Here is a 25,992-nt window from a genome sequence, read left to right on the forward strand (position 1 = left end):
CCACCACTCACCTCCTGCTGTGTGGCCTGGTTGCTAACAGGCTACAGACCAGTACTGGTCGATGGCCAGGGGATTGGGGACTCCGGTATAGAACATTAGTTTTTGTTGTTGTTGTTTAATCTAGTTTCTGAGTAAGACAACACAGGTACGTTGTACAGTGAGAACTGATAACGAATATCACTGTTTCATATGTTAAGTTATCTAAAATGCAAATGTTAATTGATAGTGCCTGGTTTTTTGCTTGCTTGTTTGTTTGCTTATTTCTAAAAATACTTTCAGGAGCTGCTGGCTGTCAGTGTCCCTGTGCTGTTTGTTTTGCGGTGTTGATGGCACATTTATGACAAGAAACGCCAGACCCAACATTGTCCTGCTGATGGCAGATGACCTTGGAGTGGGGGATTTGTGCTGCTACGGTAATAACTCAGTGAGGCAAAGATGGACTCTGACCCCCTCCCTGTATGTGGGAGTCTCCCATACCACAGTGTTCACGTCTTTGCCGTTGCAGAGAAGGGTTTCTGGAGAGAAGTCATTGTCTGATGTTATCGGCAGGAATAGCAGAGGTCACTGGGGAAAATTGCAAAATGTCAGGAGACCACTTAACATCCCAGTTTCCTTAGTTTCTAGCTGTTGGTGGTGGCGTTTTCATTGTTGGGCAAAATTTACATTTAAAAATTGGCCTTTTTTGGTCAGGCATGGTGGCTCAAGCCTATAATCCCAGCACTTTGGAAGGCCAAGGTGGGAGCATTGCTTGAGCCCAGGAGTTTCCGATCAGCCTGGGCAACACAGGGAGACCCCGTCTCTACAAAAATAATAAAAAAAAATCTACTGGGACATGGTGGCGTGTGTCTGTGGTCTCAGCTACTCAGGAGGCTGGGGCAGGAGGATTGCCTGAGCAAGGGAGATTGAGGCTGCAGTGAGCTATGATCCCACCACTGCACTCCAGCCTGGGTGACAGAGGGAGACTCTGTTTAAAAAAAAAAAAATCACCTTTTAACCATTTTAAAGTGAACAATTCAGGGGCATTTAGTACATTCACAGTGTTGGACAACCATCACCTCTGTGTAGTTGCAGAATTTTTCACCCCCACAAAGAAGACCCCCATTTCCCATCCTATCCCCACGCCCTGTTAACCACAAATGTACCCTCTGTCTCTATGGATGCGTCTCTTCTTAGAATTTCATATACAAGTAATCATATAAAGTATTTATTTTCTCAGGCTGCCGTGACAAAGGTCCACAGACTGGTTGGCTTAGATAACATCAGCTTATTCTCTCACAGTCCTGGAGGCTGGAAGTTCAAGATCAAAGTGTGGGCAGGGCTGGTTCCTCCTGAGGCCTCTCTCCTGTCCTTGTAGATGCCGTCTTCTCCCTGTGTCTTTACAGGGTCGTCCCTCTGTGTGTGTCTGTGTCCTCATCTCTTCTTCTTATGAGATGTCTTCGTCTATTTCAGGCTGCTATCACAGAATACCATAGACTGGGTGGCTTAGAAACAGCAGACGTTGATTCTCCCACAGTCTTGGAGGCTGGAAGTCTGAGATCAAGGTGTCTGCAGGGCTGGTTCCTCCTGAGGCCTCTCTCCTGGGCTTGGAGATGCCGTCTTCTCCCTGTGTCCTCACAGGGTCATCCCTCTGTGTGTGTCTGTGTCCTCATTTCCTCTTCTTATAAAGACCCCAGTCCTATTGGATAAGGGTCCACTTTAATGACCTCATGCTACCTTAATCACCTCTATAAAGACTCCATCTTCAAATACAGTCACGTTCTGAGGTCCTGGGGGTTAGGACTTCAGCACAGGAATTTGGGAGGGACACAATTTAGCTCATAACATATGGTATGTGGTGTTTAGTGACTGGCTTCTTTCACTTAGCATAATGTTTTCAAGGTTCATTCATATTGTAGCATGTGTCAGTACTTCATTCCTTTCCATGGCTGAATACTTTTTCATTATATAGATACACCACATTAGTCTACAGTTTTAAAAATATCTTCCTTGAATTACTTCTAAAGTCTCTGGTACCCGGGGCTCTTTATTTCTCTACTCTCTATCGATAGACCAATCTGGCTCTTGTAAAAATACATAGCATCTTTTAGTGTGGATTTAAATAGCATTGTTTCTTCTTGGAATGCAGGTCACAGTCTAGTCCTATATTTTAAGCATATATTTGTTGATTGAAAGGCATTGGTCTTCTTCTTATTATTTTCTTTCTTTCTTTCTTTCTTTCTTTCTTTCTTTCTTTCTTTCTTTCTTTCTTTCTTTCTTCCCTTTTTCTTTTTCTTTCTTTCCTCTATCTCTTTTTTTACCTTTTATTTTTAAGACAGGATCTCATTCTGTCATCCAGACTGGAGTGCAGTGGCATGATCTTGGCTCACTGCAGTCTTGACCTCCCAGGCTCAAGTGATCCTCCCTCCTCAGCCTCCTGAGTAGCTGGGACTATAGGCATGAGCCCCCACACCTGCCTAATTTTTGTGGTTTTTCTTTTGATTTGTTTTGTTTTGTTTTTTGTTTTTTGTTTTTGTAGAGGTGGGGTTTTGCCATATTGCCCACCCTGGTCTGAGCTCAAGTGTTCAGCCCCTCTTGGCCTCCCAAAGTGCTGGGGTTACAGGCGTGAGCCATCACACTCAGCCTCCATTATCATCTTTCTGTGGGATTACGGAAAAAAAATATTGTACCCATGGGATCAAGATTGGATATGGTTTAGCTTTTAGGAGAACAGGCACGTCTTTTTTTTAACCTATAAGTTTTACAAAATTTTTGCAATGTATTAGACAAACAAAATGGGAAATAAATTAAACTCCAAAATGTCACAATTTGGTCATAAAATAGGTCAATTTTACCATAAGATATATATTAATGGGAGGCTGAAGTGGGAGGATCATTTGAAGCCAGGAGTTTGAGACCAGCCTGGGCAAAATAGCAAGACATGTATCTCTGCATAAAATTTTAAGGCCAGGTGTGGTGGATCACACCTGCAATCCCAGCAGTTTGGGAGGCTGGGGAAAGTGGATCACTTGAGGTCAGGAGTTCAAGACTAGCTTGGCCAACATGGTGACACCTCATCTCTACTAAAAATATACCACTGGGCGTGGTGGCTCATGCCTGTAATCCCAGCTAGTCAGGAGGCTGAGGCAGGAGGATCACTTGAACTTGGGAGGCGGAGGTTGCAGTGAGCCGGGATCGCACCACTGTACTCCAGCCTGGGTAATAGAGTGAGACCACATCTCAGAAAAAAAATTAAATTAAATACAAATTTAAATAAATTAGTAGGGCGTGGTAGCGCACACCTGTGGACCTAGCTACTTGAGAGGCTGAGGTGGGAGGATCACTTGAGCCCAGGGAATTTAAGGTTGCAGTGAGCTATAACTGCACCACTACACTCCACCCTGGGCAACGGAGCAAGAGACTGTCTCTTAAAAAAATATGAAACACATTCAAATTTTACTTAATCTAAATTACCCATTAATTTCAGGTCCTTGATAAGAAGAAATTGGCTAATTTTTCCATTGAAATACATTTTTTTCTCAGACTCATAAAACTGTATACCGAGTGACCTGTATTCATTTGTAATAGTTTTGACTAAAGATATATTTTAAACTTACGTTTCCATTTGCTTCTAACCATCAATGCATATAAGGAAATAGACAGATTAAAGTTTTAAAAAGATGGATTTTAGGTTTACCAGAAATAGAGTCAACTTGACCCAAAATAGAATAGCTTTGATCCTTGATCATTGTATTGAGAATTTTTAGAAACTCACCTGCTGAATTCTTCTTTGGTCTGCAGCACACCTAATATTGACCGCCTGGCAAGTGAGGGAGTGAGGCTTACCCAGCATCTCACAGCTGCTTCCATGTGCACCCCAAGTCGGGCTGCCTTCCTGACCGGCCGGTACCCCATCAGATCAGGTGATGCAATAAAAAGGCAGCAACATTTCAGTCTCACCAGAATGCATTCTAATGATTAGTTTTTGCAAATCTTTATAAGAATTCTCAAAAGGTCACTCAGAGTATTGGGGATCTAAATTCAAAGGTGGTTGTTATCCCTGGGCAGCTTAAATATGTGTGCCTCTCACCAGGTACCACTGCACCTGCTCATCTCTGTGCATATAGCGACAGGGTTTAGGCCTCTTGGGGGCAATTTGCCAACTTATGGTCAACACTCCCATTTTCAGGTACTTGTGCTAAGATTTCTCAAGAGACCCCTGATGTCTTTAAGCTAGCAGAGACCATGCAGTGGTTCTGAGATAAGTGGATCAAATCCACCTCTGCAGATGAGATTGGAAAACTAGACACAGTTGGGAAAAAAGGTATAACTGAGAAAACAAAAAGGAAATGAAACTTTTACATACTCCCTTACTTGACCCCATCATTTCAAGATTTAGACTTACCAAGTTGATATAATGACAATTAAATGTTTTCCTTTGCTGCTTAGCTTAGGATCAATACCTACAAACATCCACTCAAGATCAATATTATGAACAACAATTTTTATACCCAGCTAAAATATAGTGGTGCCCTTAGGCACTATTGAAGTGTTCATGGTTATCAGACTCTATGTGAAATATCGTGTCATGCTGTTGCATTTTGTTTAATTCTAGTATTTGCTTGTCATAATTTTAGTATACCTGCCTTCACAGTTTAATTTTTCAGTGAAAAATTTTTCTGTATGAATTTTCTTCCTCCTAAGTAGTAGATTCTCATCCAATACATTCAAGGAATGAACTAATTAGGTTAATGAGAATTATACTAAAATTAAGAGTAAACATTAAAAGTTTTTGTCCCATAAATATTGATTTATTATTATCTTTTTTTGTTGCCTAATGACCTTCTTTCATAATTCAAGGTTCTCCATTTTGTTCAAAATAGTTTGGTTTCTAGATAAGCAGTCTCTATATAACACAGTACCATGTATGAAGAGGGATAAAGATATGAATTTGTATGAGTTTCCAAAAAAAACTACACTTATAATTTCAGGATTTCAGGATTTTTTCTTTTTTTTTTTTCTTTCTTTTTTTTTTTGAGACAGACTCTTGCTCTGTCATCCAGGCTGGAGTGCAAGGGTGTGATCTCAGCTCACTGCAATCTCTGCCTCCCTGGTTCAAGTGATTCTCCTGCCTCAGTTCCTGAATAGCTGGGATTACAGTCATGCACCACCACACCTGGCTAATTTTTGTATTTTTAGTAGAGATGGGATTTCACCATGTTGGCCAGGCTGGTCTTGAATTCCTGGCCTCATGTGTGATCCACCTGCCTTGGCCACCCAAAGTGTTGGGATTACAGGAGTGAGCCACCATGCTCTGCCTAATTTCAGGGAATTTTAAGTATTGATTATGGTGAAATAAAATTTATTTTAAAAAATTAAGAAAAAAATTAAGTGATTGGTGGAGAGATTTCAAGTCATTGCCATGTGTATATTTTTAATCATTTGACACAAACGGTTCAGTTTAATTCATTCTACTTATCAAAAATTTCAGCAAAACAGTTCAACAGCAAGATAATGGTCTAATGCTTCCCTTAATAAAACTGTTTCTCTTTCCTATCAATGACACTATCTAGAGTCTACTTTCTTCTTCTTCCAAGGTAGGATCCTTGAAATATACTTTTTTCTTTTGAGATGGAGTTTCCTTCTTGTCACCCAGGCTGGAGTGCAATGGCATGATCTCAGCTCATTGCAACCTCTGCCTCCCGGGTTCAAGTGATTCTCCTGCCTCAGCCTCCTGAGTAGCTGGGATTACAGGTGCCTGCCACCAAGCCCAGCTAATTTTTGTATTTTTAGTAGAGACAGGGTTTCACCATGTTAGCCAGGCCGGTCTCCTGATCTCAGGTGATCCAACCACTTTGGCCTCCCAAAACACTGGGATTACAGGCGTAAGCCACTGAGCCCGGCCTGAAATTATCATTTATTTATTTCTTGCTGATCTTCACTTGTGGTTTTCTTGTGAATTCCTTTTAAACTATAGGTGTATAATATTGTCCACCAGTATAAATCTACATAAAATTATATGGAGGCCAGGCACGGTGGCTCACATCTTTAATCCCAACACTTTGGGAGGCTGAGGTGGGTGGATCACTTGAGGTTAGGAGTTAGAGACCAGCCCGGCCAACATAGTGAAACCTCGTCTCTACTAAAAACACACACACAAAAAATAGCCAGGTGTGGTGGCGCACATCTGTAATTCCAGCTAGGGAGGCGGAGGCACGAGAATTGCTTGAACCTGGGAGGCGGAGGTTGCAGTGAGCCGAGATGTTGACACTGCACTCCAGCCTGGGTGACAGAGTGAAACTCCATCTCAAAAAAAAAAAAAATATATATATATATATATATAATATATATATATATGTATATACACACACACACACATATGAAAAAGAAATTGTCACTCCTACACTTCTTCATTTCAGATTCTCAAGGATACTTTTAAAAATGTATTTATACCCAGCTAAATACTCGAGTATTTATACCCAGCTAAAATGCAGTAGTGTCCTCAGATACTATTGAAACATTGAAGGTTAGCAGCCTCTATATGAAAAACTAACGAAGGTTATTTGTTGTTAGTCTGAAATTCAAATGGATATAACTAAGTGTCCCGTATTTATTCTGGCAACCCTAATTCCAAGGGAATGTTTGCATTTAGCAAGTGAAAAAAGGAGGGTCAAGGACGTACAGCCAGAAAGCAACAGAAAACTTGGGGAAGAATGGCTTTGAGGAGGTGCGGGAGGAGAGGACTTTAAGCATGTCGGGATAAATTCGGTATTAGCAAAGACTATGGTGCTAACTTATTGACTTCTGTGAATTTAGGGATGGTGTCTCCCTACAACCTGAACCGTGCCTTCACGTGGCTTGGTGGGTCAGGTGGTCTTCCCACCAATGAAACGACTTTTGCCAAGCTGCTGCAGCACCGTGGCTACCGCACGGGACTCATAGGTATGGCGCCGGAACTCTGCCCGTGGAAACGTGATCCTGCAGCCTCTCTGTCATCGTGTCTAAGGTGTTTCCGGGGATGTTGGCTTTGTGCGTGCCAGTTTGACCGACTTCTCTTTGAGATAAGACACTTGGAGAAGGAAATGATCACACATTGATTGAGCATGTGTAGAATCAAGGGCATAATATTGGAAAAACAATGAGAACAGAAAGCAAACAAGTGTATCCAAAGTTGCCACTAAAATGGAATGTTGTGTTGGAGGGATACGATGTTTGTGACACCATTATTAGCAGAAAAACTAGTAAATTTGTAGAGAAGTACTGTTGAAATGGAAAACTTACAGCATTAAGAGTTGTCAAATGGAGGCAATTGCTGGTCGATTTAGATCACTTAATATTCTATGCCCTTTTGGCGGGGGTGGGGGTTTGGGGCGGGGGGACATGAGCTTGTGAGGGAGCCTTTCACCGAAAAATAAGTTTGTAGAATTCCAGTCCTAGAAGATAGTCCTCTAAGAATAACTTGTGTGATCAAATCCTTTTGGGAAATGCTACTCAAAAGCATTGTATGGTCCACCATTTTTGAGGATTCCTAATGTGAATTGTAAGCCACAGCTCCGAGATATCCTCAGTTAAAAAAAAGGTTAAGAAATTTTCCATCAGTAGGGCATGTATTCCCATGCAACTCCCAGCAGCGTCCTGTGAGTGGGAATTCTCTAGATTAGCTTTGAGCAGCGTTCTTACATCATTAGAGCACGGGATTCAGATCTGACTCTGCTATTATTCATTAATGTGACTCAGGCTTCTGAATAAATCTAGATAGCTGGGCACAGTGGCTCAGACCTGTAATCCCAGCACTTTGGGAGGCTGAGGCAGAAGAATTGCTTGAGGCCAGGAGTTCAAGACCAGCCTAGGCCACCATAGCAAAACCCTGGGTCTACAAAAATAAAATGTTAAAATTAGCTGGGCATGGTGGCACGCACCTATAGCCCCAGCTACTCAGGAGGCTGAGGCAGGAGAATTGCTTGAGCCGAGGAGTTCGAGGCTACAGTGAGCTCTAATCATGCCACTGCGCTCCAGCCTGGGCAACAGAGCAAGACTCTGTCTCTTAAAAAAATAATCTAGACAATGTGTTTTTTATTCATAATAAAGGGTCTGGGAAGTGTTGAATATAATAATGTGTGCGGACAAATCAGAACGTGACCTGGCCCCCTAGAGTATGTGCTTGATAAAAGGAATTACTTGCATTATCAGAATCGTTTGGTTCTTGATGAAATTCTTTGGCTACTTTGTCATCCCTAGCTTGAGGACCTAGAAGAGGGGTTCCATCTATACATAAAATCTCGGTTACCTTTCAGTGAGATGGAATAAGAGGGTCGGAAGGCATTGCTAGATAAAAGCATGAATGTGCAAGGTGCACTGAAAGTCCTTGGTATTGTCCCCACCAAACAACCAAGACATCGATTCTGCCCTCCTAGCAAGCTCCAGATACCTGGAAAGTTTCTCATTGTTCATGAGGTTGTTTGGTACCAAGCAAAAGGTTTCTTCTGAGTGAACACTAGGCTCCTCTCCTTGTCGCAAGCAAAGAGGCTCCTGCTGCATGGCTTTTGTCTGAAAGAGGCATATTGTAGGGAGAAGGCTGTTGGTGGCATGTCTATACCAGGGAGGTATTTGGGGATACCAAGAAAAAACCATGATGACAACAGAATGAAAGTTATATTTGACTTTTCCAAAGGGAAGCCCACATTCTAGAAACAGACCAGCATTGAATGCTGCCATGCTGCCATGGTACGATTTTATTTTACTTTTAGGCAAATGGCACCTGGGTTTGAGCTGCGCCTCTCGGAATGATCACTGCTACCACCCGCTCAACCATGGTTTTCACTACTTTTACGGGGTGCCTTTCGGACTTTTAAGCGACTGCCAGGCATCCAAGACACCAGAACTGCACCGCTGGCTCAGGATCAAACTGTGGATCTCCACGGTAGCCCTTGCCCTGGTTCCTTTTCTGCTTCTCATTCCCAAGTTCGCCCGCTGGTTCTCAGTGCCATGGAAGGTCATCTTTGTCTTTGCTCTCCTCGCCTTTCTGTTTTTCACTTCCTGGTACTCTAGTTATGGATTTACTCGACGTTGGAATTGCATCCTTATGAGGAACCATGAAATTATCCAGCAGCCAATGAAAGAGGAGAAAGTAGCTTCCCTCATGCTGAAGGAGGCACTTGCTTTCATTGAAAGGTATTTAGCCATTTCTTGCCTGATTTCCTGCATGGAAATTTTATCTTTATTTCATAGCAGGTCATCACACCTTGATAACATGGGCCTTTAAAAGTCTTTTGGAGAGAATGTGCGGCATTTGGCTTTCTGTTCCTGTATTAATTTGCTTAGAATAATGGCCTCCAGCTGCATCCATGTTGCTGTGAAAGACATGATCTCATTCTTTTTCATGGCTGTGTAGTATTTTGTGGGATATAATGGGAGCTAAACATTGAGCCTCCATGGACATAAACATGGAAACAATAGACTGCAAACTTCTAGAGGAGAGAGGGAGACAGGGGGACCAGGGGCACATGGTTGCAAGACTACCTATTGGGTGCTCTGCTTACCCCCTGAGTGCAATAGACTCATGTAACAAACCGGCACATGGAGACCCTGTATCGAAAATAAAAGCTGAGGAAAAAAAAACTTTAGGTGACATTTGTGATAGACTTGAGTCTCCTCTTAGGTAGAATTAAATAGTTAAATTTCCTGCAAAGTTTGAATGCTCAAAAGGCAAAAAAACAAAAACCAAAACCAAAACAAAACATAAAAACATATTTTGCTCACCTCCCCATTTTTAATGTTTTAATTTTTTTTTTTTTTTTTTTTTTACTTTTTGGGACAGGATCTCACTCTGCCACCCAGGCTAGAGTGCAGTGGTGCAATCATGGCTCACAGCAGCCTCGACTTCCCAAGCTCAAGTGATCCTCCCACCTCAGCCTCCAGAGTAGCTGAGACTACAGGCACCTACAGGATGCCTGGCTAAGTTTTGCATTTTTTTTTAGAAATGGGGTTTTGTCATATTGCCCAGGCTGGTCTCAAGTTCCTGGGCTCAAGTGATTCACCCACTTTGGCCTCCCAAAGTACTGGGAATACACTATGCCTGGCCACTTACCCCTTTTTAAAAATGAAAACTGGAGTTGCCATATTTTAATCTATATTGCTTCAGTGTGGATTATTATGTAAATTGATTAAACCTGGGGGGTAAATTTTTTTCTCTGTCTCAGACACAGCCGGAAGAGCTCTCTGTCCATAAACTATTGGATAGTGGCTCTGTATTTACAGATACCTAGTTTTAAGTTTTCTGTGTTCAACACAAGCTATGCAGGCATAACTATAATGAGCTCTCATCATCCCATACCAGCTCACTTCTACGTTACAAATTATTACTATTATTATTCGGAGACAGGGTCTCACTCTGTCACTCAGGCTGGAGTGCAGTGGTGCAATCATAGTTCACTGAAACCTCAAACTCGTGGGCACCAGTGATCCTCTCACCTTGGCCTCCTGAGTAGCTGGGACTACAGGTGCACATGACCACACCCAGTTAATTTTATAAAATTATTTTTCCATAGAGACAAGGTCTTGCTATGTTGCCCAGGCTGGTCTCGAACTCCTGGGTTCAAGCGATCCTCCTGCCTTGACCTCCCAAAATGCTGGGATTACAGGTGTGAGCCATTGTGCCCAGCCTGGGTTACAAATGAGAGGCACATTAAAGTTGTTGGTGTGGATTCTCATTGACACTGTTTGTCACCTTCCTTAGTGGGGTTGGCAGGGAGTGGAGAGGAGAGGATATATCGTTACTCCACCAGGCTGAAGGGTATGCAGTGGAATATCATTCACTCATATGCCCCTGTGCCCCTCAGATTCATTATTTATTCCAACACAACCATGAGAACAGTGATCAGCCACCCACTCAGCTCTCCATTCATCTTACCTGCCCTTCCCGTCCCAACCCATTTGCTTGGGCTATCTTTTTGGGAATATATTCAGTCTCCATCTCCTTCCCTTCTTTCTATGCTGGTTGTGAAAAATGTGTAAAGGAGTCGCTTTAGAATGACTGCATGTGACATTAAAATGCAAAACACAAGGTCAGGTGTGGTGGCTCATGTCTGTAATCCCAGCACTTTGGGAGGCTGAGGCAGGAGGATTGCTTCAGCCCAGGAGTTTGACACCAGACTGGGCAGTATAGTGAGCTCCCATCTCTACAAAAAATGTACAAAATTAGCCAGGCTTGGTGGCGTGTACCTGTGGTCTCAGCTCCTTGGAAGGATAAGGTGGAAGAATCACTTGAGCCCAGGAGGTTGAGCCATGATTACACCACTGCACTCCAGCCTGGGCAAGAGAGTGAGACTTTGTCTCAAAATAAATAAATACATAAAATGCAGAACACAAAAAGCAAGATGTAAATGAGGGGAATTTATTTCTCTCTTGGGGTAGGCAGGCTACAGATACAGTGAGGTTATCTTGTTCTCTGCCATCCTTTGTGAGCAGCCTCATGGCCCAAGGTAGATGCCAAAGCTCCAGCCATCAGACTTATGTTCCAGGAACCATGAAGGAGGTGGAAGAAAGAAAGAGGGAAAAATGGAGAGTAAGGAGCATCAAATCCTTACTGTGGCACATCTGAGTCTGTCCTTAAGATATGATTCTTCTGAACTCATACCTAAAAGAACACTTTGAAACAATAGATGAGGAGAATTCATACTTTTTAACCCATTCAACAAAGATTAAAAGATTTATTAAGCTGCTACTTTATGTCAGATGCTAAACTGGACACAAGAGAGTATAAAATGAACTGCGTTAAACATTTTTGTTGTTGTTGTTAAGACAGGGTCTCACTGCATTGCCCAGGCTGGAGTGCAGTGGTGTGATAATAGCTCATGGCAGCCTCCACCTCCCAGGCTCAAGTGAACCCCTTGCCTCAGCCTCCTGAGTAGCTGGGATCACAGGTGTGCCATTAAGCACAGCTATATTTTTGTATTTTCTGTAGAGATGAGGTCTTGCCATGTTGCCTGGGCTGGTCTCACACTCCTGGGCTCATGCAATCCTCCTGCCTCAGCCTCCCAAAGTGCAAAGAATATAGGCATGAGCCACTGTGCCTGGCTACATCAAACATTTTACTGGGAACACAAATGTTCTGTTATCCTTCATTCCTCCTCATATCCTTTCAACATAAATCTTGTGGTATTTACGACTCACAGGAGTGGTATTGTCATCTAAAGTACATAGAAAACCTCCACCAGCTATTATGAGATCTTTTCATCAGTGCAGAATCGCATTTAAATGATGGAAATGACTTCATATTTGTGAAGGTAATTTTGGTAACTTTCTACCCCTTAGGTACAAAAGGGAACCTTTTCTCCTCTTTTTTTCCTTCCTGCACGTACATACTCCACTCATCTCCAAAAAGCAGTTTGTTGGGCGCAGTAAATATGGCAGGTATGGGGACAATGTAGAAGAAATGGATTGGATGGTGGGTAAGTATTCAGTAACAGAACTGTAAAAATCTGAAGTACGGGCTACAGAAAAACAAATCTGTACTAACTGTCTCAAATTATGTCCAGCCCCTTGCATAGCATAGATACCTGATAAGTATCTGTTTCATCCCTTAATTGGATTAAAAGCTGGCTTTTAATTGTTCAGCAATACCAGTGAAATATATTCCCCAAGATAAGTCACAGTTTGTAAATACAAGTTTTCCCATCTTTAAAATAAAGACAGCCACTTTTCTGAAAAACTCATTGGCAAGATAAAGAAAGCTGCACTGTAAAGTATATTGTAATTCCTGGCCGGGCACGCAGTGGCTCACACCTGTAATCCCAGCACTTTGAAAGGCCAAGGCTGGCAGATCACTTGAGGTCAGGAGTTCTAGACCAGCCTGGCCAACATGGTGAAACCCCATCTCTACTGAAAATACAAAAATTAGCCAGGCATGGTTATGTGGGCCTGTAGTCCCAGCTGCTCGGGAGGGTGAGGCAGGAGAATCACTTGGATCCAGGATGCAGAGGTTGCAGTCAGCCAAGATGAGACCACTGCACTCCAGCCTGAGTGACACAGCGAGATTCTGTTTCAAAAAAAAAAAAAAAGAATATTGTAATTTCAATTCCCAATTATTTTGATGGATATAAAAGGGAACGTTATTCTGATTAGTCAGTTCTACAGGAAATACATAGAAAATTGGGATGGGGATTTAACACAACTAAAGCAATTTATTTCAAAGGCATAGTGTTCACTATAAAGAAATGCTAAGGATAATAAATGAGCAGGTGGGAAGAGTTACTGTATGCATTCCAGAATAATAAATAGCTGTGTTAGTTGAATTGCATTCGCCCACCCCCGCCTCTATGTACGTGACAGAGTTGTCCTTCCTCTCAGCAATGGTGTTTCATTTTGGAATACAGTACTTTTCTTCTTCTGAGTGCAAACTTCTGAAAACGGTGCTCTGCCAAACCATTGAAACGAACAATCTCCCAGTTATCAGCCGCCTCTGTTGACTTATATGGAGCGCCTTTGAAAGAAACAGAGCTATTTTAATTTAAATGCATTTAAGGGGTGTTAATCAATCACATTTTATTATAAATAACTTTCTTTTCTCTGAAAACCACCATCTAAGTGAGCTATAAAATACTAGTTAAAATTACCGAAGAACTAGTGGTGTCGGATAGGACAAAGAGGGGAATCTTGTCATGGGATAAATTTCTCTTGTATATTTCCACGATGTGTGTTTACCTCTAATTATAGGTACCATTGTAACATTTACTGTCTATATTTAATCCCAAAGAGGAGATAGAATACAAAGAGGGGCCAGGCGTGGTGGCTCATGTCTGTAGCCCCAGCACTTTTGGAGGTTCAGGCGGGAGGATCACTTGATCCCATCAGTTTGAGACCAGCCTGGGCAACATACCAAGGCTCCATCTCTACAAAAAAATACAAACATTAGCCAGGCATGGTGTCACACGCACGCCTTGTAGTTCCAGCTACCTAGGAGGCTGAGGTGGGTGGATCACTTGAACCTGGGAGGTGGAGGTAGCAGTGAGCCGAGATTGCGCCACTGTACTCCAAGACCCCGTCTCAAAAAAAAAAAAAAAAAAAAAGAGGCCGAGTGCGGTGGCTCACGCCTGTAATCCCAGCACTTTGGGAGGCCGAGGCGGGCGGATCACGAGGTCAGGAGATCGAGACCATCCTGGCTAACACGGTGAAACCCCGTCTCTACTAAAAATAGAAAAAATTAGCCGGGTGTGGTGGTGGGCGTCTGTAGTCCCAGCTACTCGGGAGGCTGAGGCAGGAGAATGGCGTGAACCTGGGAGGCGGAGCTTGCAGTGAGCCGAGATCGCGCCACTGCACTCCAGACTGGTGGACAGAGCCAGACTCCGTCTCAAAAAAAAAAAAAAAAAAAAAAAAAAGAATACAAGGAAAGTCAGTGCTGCCAGGCTGCCAGTAAGGCATTTAAGCAGAAATGGGGAGAAAAAAGGAATGTGTTAAAGGGAAAAACTTACGGGCTTAGTTAAAGGGAACTAACCCTGACATCCAAACCCTTTTGAAGCTTGTTGAACTAAAGCTAAGCTCTGTATTTCTTAATTTAATCTTTGCTGTGGGATGTGTATGTGTGTGTATATATATACACACCCAGCTGCAGTTATTTTATTTGCACGGTATAAATTACAAATCACTTTTATGCATAATACTATAGCCAGATTTAATATGAATTAAGCTATATACACACACACACCATATGTTATATACATATATATATACACACACCCCATATGGTTTATATGTATACACACATTATGTTTTATACATATACACACATAGCACTGTATGTTGCATATATACACATTTGTTATATATGGTTTAATTCCTTGGTAACAAAATACAAACACTGAAAGGTGTTACAGTTAAAAATAGCTATAACATTGTAGCCTTTATGGAATTATATAATTGGGATTTTTTTTTTCTCTGCTTCTTTTGAAATCGCTTACTATAGTTGTACTTAGTCAAAGGACAGTTTCCTGTAAAGGGATTTTCTGTTAAAGTCTATATCTGAGTGTTTATCACTAAGAAATAATTATGTTTGTTTTACAGTATATGTAAATACATGATGAAGACATGTTACAAAAGCTAGCAATTGCATTATTAAATGGCTAATATTATTTGACACAGGAGAAATGATGAGTAGCTATTTTTCTGCGTAACATCTCCCAAATATTCTGAGTTTTCTCCGTCATTTCTTATAAAAATTCTACCAAAATAAAGACATATTGAAAGTCAGACAGGTATCTCTGTGGGTATTATTTTACTATTTAACAATATGAGTATAAAACTCAAAGGTTTAGTAACTTATTAACTTTACTCAAAAATAAGCCATAACAATGCTATACTCATGCAAATGCAAATACAACGTGCAAAATGAACTTAATGAATCTTCAGGAATTCAGTAACATTTTAAACTTTCCAATGAAAGAAACTTGTGCCTATTAAAAAACACTTTTAGTCCCTTTTTTTTTGTTTTTTTAAAGACACAGGGTCTCACTCTTTTGCCCAGTCTGGCTGGGATGCAGTGGTGCGATCACAGCTCACCACACACTTGACCTCCTCGGCTCAGGTGATCCTCCCACCTCAGCCTCGTGAGTAGCTGGGACTAAAAATGTGCACCACCATGTCTGGCCAATTTGTGTGTGTGTGTGTGTGTGTGTGTGTGTCTCTGTGTCTCTGTGTGTTTTGTAGTGAAGGAGTTTTGCCATCTTGCCCAGGCTGGTCTCGAACTCTTGGGCTCAAGCAAACTTCCCACCTCGGCCTCCCAAAGTCCTGGGATTACATGTGTGAGCCACCAGGCCCGACCTTAATCACTTTTCATTATTGGTTTCTTTCCAGGTGTCTTTGGTAGGAGGTCTTATAAGTGACCTATTACCATCAGTATTTATATATTCATGTGCATCTGTGTGTTTTCACTTTAGACACTATACAGACAATTATTTGCAAATATATTTGTTCTGCAACAGAAAAAGAATTTGCAGCTACTATATTTGCACAGTATAAATTACAAATCACTTTTATGATTTTTTTATACTATAGCCAGATCTAATGTGAATTGATAATTTACATATAATTATGCTGTTCCCAGAAAGCCTTTACAATCTTTCATCTTACAAACCCTGGGCTTTAAAATATCTTAATTTCTAATTATAGCATTTCTAAAAAATAGTATATGTCACTTCTAAAACAAATCACTGAGTTTACGTATAAACAATTTTCTGTGCAGCTAGTTAAGGCCTAGTTACATTTTCTTTTATCTTTGAATGGGACAAGAGCATAGCACAGAGATGATCTAGTGTAAACTAGAAATGCAGTGTGACCTCAGGCCCAGGACGATGTTATCTGTTGATTAGCAAATGCTCAACAGACATCAGAAAGGAAATGAATGTTGTTTGGAATTTTGCTAGAACAGCTTTCTACTTATTATTTTAAAAAACTGTCCTCCTGAGGGATTGTCAACACATTAAAGACAGTGTCTGCTGAGTCTAGCGCAGCATTAATTGTCATTAGATCTTAACCATAACCCAAACAGCAAGAATAACCTGCAATTTCCATGCAGACTTCAGATAGCAGCCAGGACAGCAAGTCTCTAAGGGAGGTGGTGCTGTGCCCTGGAGTACGGGGATGGCTTTGCTCATATGTTCCTGGAGGTGTCATTTTGCAAACTGTATTTTTTTTAATTAATGTTCATCGGTTTATTTAACTGCTGGGCCTTCTTGGCACTGTCTATTTGAATCGTTTGGGGCAATGATGACCTTATGTATTATTACACGATTTGTATAATAAAATAGATTTTATTATATATTCAATAACAAAATAATGAACACATTATACAATAAAATTGTATAATAAACCAGTACTTTATATATTGTATATGAACTATTCTACATTTTAAATTAATATAATTAATGTATCTAGTATATTTAATATAATTTATATAATTACATTAATATAATAAAATTAATTAAAGTAATATGTGACACATATCATTCAATTATATAAAATAATATAGTATATATTTATATAAAGATATAAATTTATGATAAAATTTAATATATTAATTAGACATATATTATAAAATTTAATATGTTCATTATATATTATACATTTATTACATATACTCATATTTTATCTTATAGTTAATATATTTTCCTATGTCAATAAACATATATTTTTACATATTGCATTGATATACAAAATACTATATAATAAAATAATAGTTACATGTTATTATAGAATTACATAACAATTTTTACACAATGATAAACTATTATATAATGATCTGTTTGTAGTATTGTAAAGTCATGTGGTATAATAATACATAGTATGTATTGATTATACATATTACAATATAGTTTGTTCTATTCCATAATTGATATTTTAATATATAACAATTCTTTATGCATTTTTAATACATCATGTTCTATATTAATATGTATTTGTAAGAAATATGTACTATATATCATACAATATATAATAAATATATAATTAGTAATTAAAATGTATAAAAGTATGTATTATAGTAAATATAGCATATATTATACATTATTACATTATATATTAAATATTTTAACTGCTGGATATAATATATATTATATACACTATATTACGTACAGTTTAAAATAGTATATATTACAATATTATATGATTAATTATACAATATTGTGTAGTGCAGAATAACATTGAAACGCTATGTGTAATAAATACATAGTAGCAGATATGTAATAAAGCAGTGGTGATCTGCATCAAGAGGTCAACGTCTTTGTGTCTCTGACCCTCTCCAGGTAAAATCCTGGATGCCCTGGACCAGGAGCGCCTGGCCAACCACACCTTGGTGTACTTCACCTCTGACAACGGGGGCCACCTGGAGCCCCTGGATGGGGCTGTTCAGCTGGGCGGCTGGAACGGGATCTACAAAGGTGATTGTGTGTAGAGAACCAACGCCTGTCCATTTTAAATCAGTAGTCTCTATTGGCTTTGTGTTTGCTTGAATTCATTTGCCATGATGTTCAGATGTTTTGACGTGAGTTAGACTCTTATTAAGCTAGACCGAAAAAAAAAAAAAAGCTGCAAATTTTGGGGCAGTTTCCAAGAGCTTCAAAGTAAAATGTTTGAAGCAACGCCAACCCCAGGAGACAGCACAGGATCTCAATGACCATCTGTGGCAGATGTCCCAGGCTCCGCACGATTGACATTTGAGGCTGGAGGATTCTCTGGCTGGGGGCATCCTGTGCCATTGTAGGTGTTGAACAGCGTCTGTGGGCTCCACCCACACATGCCAGTAGCACCCACCACAGAGCAGCGACAACCAGAAATGTCTCCTGACATTGCCCAGTGTCCCCTGGGGACAAGGTCATTTCTAAGTGAGAAGTGCTCCTTTAGATTAATCCTCACTTGGATTCTCAGATGCAGGTTTTTAATTCAATCACACCAATGATGCTATTCATTATGCTTTAACTAGTGTTATGTGGATCAGAAAAAAGAGTTTTTCATTTGACTGGGGTGCCTAGCTCCTCATGGCCAGCAGATTCTTCCAGCTCACTTTGATAGACTTCATGCCGGGTTGTTCACGAACTCCATGGCACCCACTCTTAGGCATCACCAAAGGCATGCCAACAGAAAGAATAATTTAAAAAAGAATTCTGCATTCACTATTTTCCCCCTACCCCCTAACCTTCCAAGTAAAACAAAAAAACTAAAAGGGTATCAAAATCGTCATCATTATAAAATCAGAATGTTTGAACTTCCTTGTATTTCATTAAAAAGTTCTGTGTGTGTGTGTCTTATATATGTATTTTCCTAGAGGTATAATCACTATGTATATATATTCACCGTATTAATTGTATGTAATATAATATAGAATCGTATATATTCATCATATGTGATATATAATCCTATATATAGTCACTATGTATATATAGTTACTATATTCATTACACATAATACATATAATCCTATATATATTCGCTATATTCATTATATATAATACATGTAATTTTACATATTTACTACATATAATATACATAATCCTGTACACATTCACTATGTATATATAGTCATTATATTCATTATATATACACACATAATTCTATATATTTACTATATTTATTGTATAGATCATTATATATAATTTTATATATTCAGTATATATAATATAATATATACTATATATATTTACTATGTCTATAGTCACATATTAATTATATATAGTATATAGAATTCTATATATTCACTGTATAGAGTATACATAACCCTACACATATTCACTATATGTACTCACTATATTCATTATATATTACACATAATCCTATATATATATTCACTATATTCATTGTATATATGTAGGATTGTGGATACTGGATTATATATTGTAAATTAATAGAAGTGAGCTCCTGAAAGCATTCACCTCCTCTGGCTTGTCATGTGGACTTGCTGTAGTCATAACTGTTAATTAGCAAAGACTAAATTGGTGCTAAACCTAGTAGAAAAAGTGAGGAACAGATCTGAGTCACCATATATATGCCATCTAACGAAGTGTGATTATTACAGTCATGATGATTCTAACAACTGTACCTATTATATATTATAATAATTATTATAATTGCATGAGTATGTGTGAGTGTAAAGCCCCTGTCCTTAAAAAGCACACATAACCCTGGAATAGGACTGGCAAAATTGTTGTGAGCATTTCTCAGGCTTTGGGACAGGATGCCTGTTTCTCAGGGTGCTTCCTGTGAAGCGATGAATTCAATGGATAGAGAGATTTAGATCTCCTGGGTAAGCAATGGGTTTTGTTCTAGTCTAGTTACACCCCGCAGCTCTGCCCCATAAAGATACAGGTTATTAAATACGATGAAGAAAACATCAGGATGGCTTTATGATTGTATGTTAAAAGCACATAGATTTGGTTCAGTGAGCTTGTCGAGTTTTTCTTATAATAAAGAATGGTGCTACTTGGGAGGCTCAGGAGGGAGGCTCGCTTGAGCCCAGGAGTTGGAAGCTGCAGTGAGCTATGATTGCGCCACTGCACTCCAGTCTGGGCGACAGAAGGAGACAGTGTCTTAATTAAAAAAAATAAAAATAAAAAAAGAATGGTGCCAGGAAGCTGAGCTGCCTTTCAACACTGGTTAGACTGGTTAGATCAGTGAATGTGTCTGCAGTGAATTTTACCTCATTTTCTGCTAGAGGCTTCCGGTTTTGTGTTTCTTTGTAATGCTGCCTGTCAGACAGGTGCGCACGTAGAAGACATTCAATGAACATTTCACATAGGAAGAGACGTTTTCCTCCAGAGAGGTTCCTATTTTTTCTTAAAGAGTCTAGACATATGGTCTTGACACTGGCATTTGGCATAGGGCCATTTTTCTATTCTGTAACAACCGCCTCAGTCTCATGATTGATCTTACGGCAAGGGCTTCATTTTTGTTTTGTGCTCAGAAACACCCAAGGGGACTTTTGTCTAAGAAGTGATTCTCAACTCTGCCTCTGGCCATTTTTCTACTCACACTCCTCTCTTTCTTCCTCTATATGGGAAATCACGGGGTAAAGTTTTTTAGCTTGTTCTTCAAGGATCATTATAATGTGGATAAAACCTGTATTTTTCTTTTCTTTTTCTTTTTCTTTTTTATTTTTTGGAGACAGAGTCTCACCCTGCCACCGAGGCTGGAGTGCAGTGGCACAATCTCAGCTCGCTGCAATCTCCACTTCCTCGTCTCTGATCCCCCGACTTCAGCCTCCCGAGTAGGTGGGACTACAGGCATGCACCACCATGGAGTGCAGTGGCGTGATCTCGGCTCACCACAACCTTCGCCTCCTGGGTTTAAGCGATATCTATTCATTAAATGTGAAGTTTTATTGGAATCAAAAGAGCGTAAATAGCTTAATTTTTCCAATCCAGAACAGTAACTCATATTGTCTTGCAAGGTATCAGGATAATAGTTCTAGCTGTTCTCTTCTTCCATGACCTCAGAAAATGAATGTTTTGTTTCTCTTTCTTTTTGTTATAAAATGAGGGAAAAGGAGAAAGTTTTAAGAATTCCTTCTTCCGCCAGGCGCCATGGCTCACGCCTGTAATCCTAGCACTTTGGGAGGCCGAGGCGGGCGGATCATGAGGTCAGGAGTTCGAGACCAGCTTGGCCAACATGGTGAAACCCCGTCTGTACTAAAAATACAAAAATTAGCAGGGCATGGTGGCGTGTGCCTGTAATCCCAGCTACTTGGGAAGCTGAGGCAGGAGAATTGCTTGAACCCGGGAGGCGGAGGTTGCAGTGAGCAGAGATCGCACCATTGCACTCCAGCCTGGGTGACAGAGCAAGACTCCGTTTCAAAAAAAAAAAAAAAAAGAAAAAAGAAATTCTTCCTCTTTATCTTTCGCCTCCTTCTCTTCCTCCCCTTCCTTTTCCTTCTCCTCCTCCTCCTCCTCCTCCTCCTCTTTCTTCTGCTATAAAATGCGTGACTGAACCATGCCTCTCTCATCACCTTCTACACACCCCCTTCTCTCCCAAGAGTGATTGACGGCCAGAACCTAATGCCCCTGCTGGAAGGAAGGGCGTCCCACTCCGACCACAAGTTCCTCTTCCACTACTGTGGGGTCTATCTGCACACGGTCAGGTGGCATCAGAAGGACTGTAAGTATGAAGGCTGTGGACACGTGGAAAGACGATAAGGGCCCGGTTCCGGTCTCCTTCGTCTCCTGGCGGAAGCTGCACCATGTGCAGATATTGCCCAGCTATGATGGTTCTTTTTCGCTGAGAAAGCCACATAAACAGTGCACTGCAGTAGGATTTTATTTTATTTTATTTTATTTTGAGATAGGGTCTCACTCTGTCACCCAGGTTGGAGTACAGTGGCGCAATCTTGGCTCACCACAACCTCCACCTCCCAGGTTCAAGTGAGTCTCCTGCCTCAGCCTCCTGAGTAACTGGGACTACAGGCACCTACCACCATGACTAGTTAATTTTTGTATTTTTAGTAGAGATGGGGGTTTCACCATGTTGGCCAGGCTGGTCTCGAACTCCTGACTTCAAGTGATCCGCCAGCCTCGACCTCCCAAAGTGCTAGGATTACAGGCACGAGCCACCGCACCTGCTCTATGCATACATGTTTTTATTCAGTAATCATTTAACACTTAATTGCATAATGGTCTAGAAGCTGTGAGGGATGTGATGATGTATGAGAATCAGATCCCATCCATGAGAACAGTCAAACACACACAGGCATAAGTGTAATATGACAAAAGATATTAAGGTATACTCTAAGAAGAAAACAAAATATTCCACCATGCACCAAGGGGAGAAAGACATCTGGCCCTATGGGCAGAATATTGATAATTAAGTAATATACTATGTACATACACACACACATAGAATTATCAAGTATATCCACTTATGTTCAAATATATCACCCTAGGTTAGGAGCAAACACTGTTTCCATACCTGTCCTGGGACAAGATCCCTCTGCCTATATAAGACAGCGTCGGATAGATGTCCATTAAGCTGGTGGGCTCATTGATCACTCTCCCAGCCTCCAAGACTGACGGCCACCGGAATATCCCTGGCACACGGATACCTCCTTCCCATCCTCCCATTCCTTTGCCACCTAAAACCAAAGATTACAACACAACCAAAGATGAGTTAAAACCCAACCATATTGGCCGGGCACGGTGGCTCACGCCTGTAATCCAAGCACTTTGCGGGGCCGAGGTGGGCGGATCACTTGAGGTCAGGAGTTCAAGACCAGCCTGGCCAACATGGTGAAACCCCATCTCTACTAAAAATACAAAAATTAGCCGGGAGTGGTGGTGTGTGCCTGTAATCCCAGCTACTCGGGAGGTTGAGGCAGGAAAATCATCTGAACTCGGGAGGCAGAGCTTGCAGTGAGCCGAGATCGTGCCAATGCACTCCAGCCTGGGGGACAGAGCGAGACTCCGTCTAAAAAAAAAAAAAGAAAATGAGAGAGAGAGAGAGATGCAAAGGGTTGAGAAATAAAGAAGGGATTCGACTTTGCCTCAGGCTCAGCAGCACTGGAAGCTCAATTGTAACAGTGATGCCTTCACCATTTTGGGGGGAAATGTCTAGGATTGCATACACAACCCAGCCATGCCACATGAGGGGCTGAGCATGAAGGCTGGAGCTCACGTAGCTGCAGAATGCCTCATAACGGTAACCCCCATGCACTCTTGCTGGTAATGTCTTAGAAAACTGGATTTGAGGAAATGAGGGCAATTTGAGCATGAGGGAGACATGGAATTCAGGAACTGATGCAGCTAACGTGAAGAAATTTTGGGGGAATTTTCAGGATGACCACAAAAATAACATCCTGCACACAGTGAGTAGGGAGCTGGCCTTAACATTTTACAACCACGATCACATTTAATGCACGTGACTATTATTATTCTCATTTTCCAACCAGTCATGGAAACTGAGCTGCAGAGAGGCAGACTTATCTGATCAAGATACCACAAGAAGCAATCCAGGCTACAAACCCAGGGTGTTTGGAAACGGGATGTCCTGGGGACAGTAGCTCTGGGGGTGTCTTAGAAAGCCTCGAATCCAGGTTGGAGAAGGAAGTTGTAGGGTCCCAGGAGGCTGTGTTCACCATGATGATGTGACTACCTTAGGTGTTAACGGTATTTGGAAGGGATTTTCAGTCTCCTAATAAGTCTGTGAAAAGAATTTTAGAAGGCAAACCATGAACAGCTAGCAAGCTTAGGAAATTCAAGAATGTATACAAGGAAGGGAAGTTAGGTACATCTCAGTATTTAGAGAACTCACATAATGTAAGTTTGGGTATTCATTTAGTAAACATTGGTGATGTAGCCATATCAGGAAGCTGAATAGAAAGGAAATGTGTGTGTGTGTGTGTGTGTGTGTGTGTGTGTGTGTGCAGGCACTTGAGGGAATGGTGATTGGGCAAAAAATGAAAAGCCATCATCCTACAAACAGAAAGTTAATAGATACCATCTAAAGTTAAGAAACACAAGAGATTTCTGGGCAAATAGGTTATTTCAAAATATAAAGTAGATCCCAGAAAAAAAATAGGAGTGAACATTGAGGGCAAGACATAAGCTTAAGGTTCGGCTTCATCTTTTGAGCTTTATACATGTATCACTTTGACAAGAATAAAAAGAATAAAAACTACATTTAAAATTAGAGGCCAGTCATGGTGGCTCACATCTGTAATCCCAGAGTTTTAGAGGCTGAGGTAGGAGGATCGCCAGAGGCTAGGAGTTTGAGACCAGTCTGGGTAACACAGTAAGACCCTGTCTCTACAAAAGAAATTAAAATTGGTTTTGTGTATGATGGTATGTGCCTGTGGTCCCAGCTACTCGGGTGGGTGAGGTGGGAGGAAACTTCAGCCCAGGAGTTCAAGACTTCAGTGAGCTGTGATTGCACCACTGCACTCCAGCTTGGGTGACAGAGTGGAGACCCTGTCTCTAAAATAAATAAATAAGTAAATAAAATTAAATTAAAGAAGAAGTATTCTTTTCTTTTTTGTGACAGAGTCTCGCTCTGTCGCCCAGGCTGGAGTACAGTGGCATGATCTCGGCTCCTGGGTTCAAGTGATTCTCCTGCCTCAGCCTCCCGAGTACATGGGATTACAGGCGCCTGCCACCATGCCTGGTTCATTTTTGTAGTTTTAGTAGAGACAGGGTTTCACCATGTTTGTCAGGCTGGTCTCAAACTCATGACCTCAGGTGATCCGCCCGCCTCGGCCTCCCAAAGCGCTGGGATTACAGGCATGAACCACCGCGCCTGGCCTATTATTTTTTCCTTCCAACTTTTATTTCCGGTTCAAGGGGTACATGTGCAGGTTTGTTGCATGGGTAAATTGCATGCTGTGGGGCTTTGGTGTACAGACAATTTTATTGCCCAGGTAATCAGCATAATACTGGATAGGTAGTTTTTCAATCTTCATTCTCCTCCTACCCTCCACCCTCAAGTAGGCCCTAGTGTCTATCATACCCTTCTTTGTGTCCATGTGAACTCAATGTTTAGTTCCCAGTTAGAAGTGAGAACATGCAGTATTTGGTATTCAGATCCTGCATTAATTTGCTTAGGATAATGGCCTCCAGCTACATCCGTGTCGCAGCAAAGGATGTGATTTCCTTCTTTTTCATGGCTGCATAGCATTCCATGGTGTGTATGTACCATGTTTTCTTTATCCAATCTGTCATTTATGGGCATTTTGGTTGATTCCATATCTTTGCTATTGTGAATAGTGCTGCAATGAACATACGTGTGCATGTGTCTTTATGGTAGAATGATTTATATTCCTTTGTGTACATACCCAGTAGTGAGATTGTGGGGTCAAGTGGTGATTGTGTTTTAAGTCCTTTGGGAAATGTCCAGACTGTTTTCCACAGTGGCTGAACTAATTTACACTCCCACCAACAGTCTATAAATGTCCTCTTTTCTCTCAGCTTTGCCAGCATCTGTTATTTTTTAACTTTTAATAACAACTTAGATGACAACTTTAAATTTAATTTTAAAATTTAGACTCTGACAACGTTCCATGTGTAAGTGAATATTCAAAATTTATCTTGGCTGGGCCTGGTGGCTCATGCCTGTAATCCCAGCACTTTGGGAGACTGAGGCGGGTGGATTGCTTGAGCTCAGGAATCTGAGACGGCCTGGGCAACATGGTAAAACCCTGTGTCTACAAAAAATACAAAAATTAGCAGGGCATAGTGGTGTGTACCTGTGGTCCCAGCTAGTTGGGAGGTTGAGGTGGAAGGATCTCAGGAAGTCACAGCTGCAGTGAGCTATGATCACACCACTGCACTCCAGCCTGGGTGACAGAGCAAGACCTTGTCCCCCACCCCCAAAAAAGGTATATTATCTACTTTAAAATTTGATTAAATGATTAAACAACACAGGTCAATTGATTTCATTTCTGTGTTGTCAAAAATAACAGCTGAGTTTGCTAGGTTAAAACGAAGCAAGAATTTTTGAGAGCTTGGAATTGCGTGGTGGAGAGTTCAAAAGCAGCGAGATAGCCTCTGTGTCATCA

General features: G+C 40.9%; 1 protein-coding gene across 1 annotated transcript in view; it reads left to right on the forward strand.

Annotated features, from left to right (window-relative positions):
* The first annotated feature begins 337 nt into the window (after positions 1 to 337).
* The window catches only part of ARSH (arylsulfatase family member H), a 299,298-nt gene continuing 273,643 nt past the window's right edge, over positions 338 to 25,992 (forward strand). Inside the window, exons 1-7 of the mRNA XM_055376837.2 lie at positions 338 to 429; positions 3,778 to 3,899; positions 6,793 to 6,918; positions 8,724 to 9,147; positions 12,289 to 12,425; positions 17,769 to 17,913; positions 21,487 to 21,608. Of these exons, the coding sequence (XP_055232812.1) occupies positions 338 to 429; positions 3,778 to 3,899; positions 6,793 to 6,918; positions 8,724 to 9,147; positions 12,289 to 12,425; positions 17,769 to 17,913; positions 21,487 to 21,608 (1,168 nt within the window). The remainder of the gene's footprint in view (positions 430 to 3,777; positions 3,900 to 6,792; positions 6,919 to 8,723; positions 9,148 to 12,288; positions 12,426 to 17,768; positions 17,914 to 21,486; positions 21,609 to 25,992) is intronic.

This window comes from Gorilla gorilla, chromosome X (assembly GCF_029281585.2).
Source record: "Gorilla gorilla gorilla isolate KB3781 chromosome X, NHGRI_mGorGor1-v2.1_pri, whole genome shotgun sequence".
In the NCBI taxonomy this organism is placed as follows: Eukaryota; Metazoa; Chordata; class Mammalia; order Primates; family Hominidae; genus Gorilla; species Gorilla gorilla.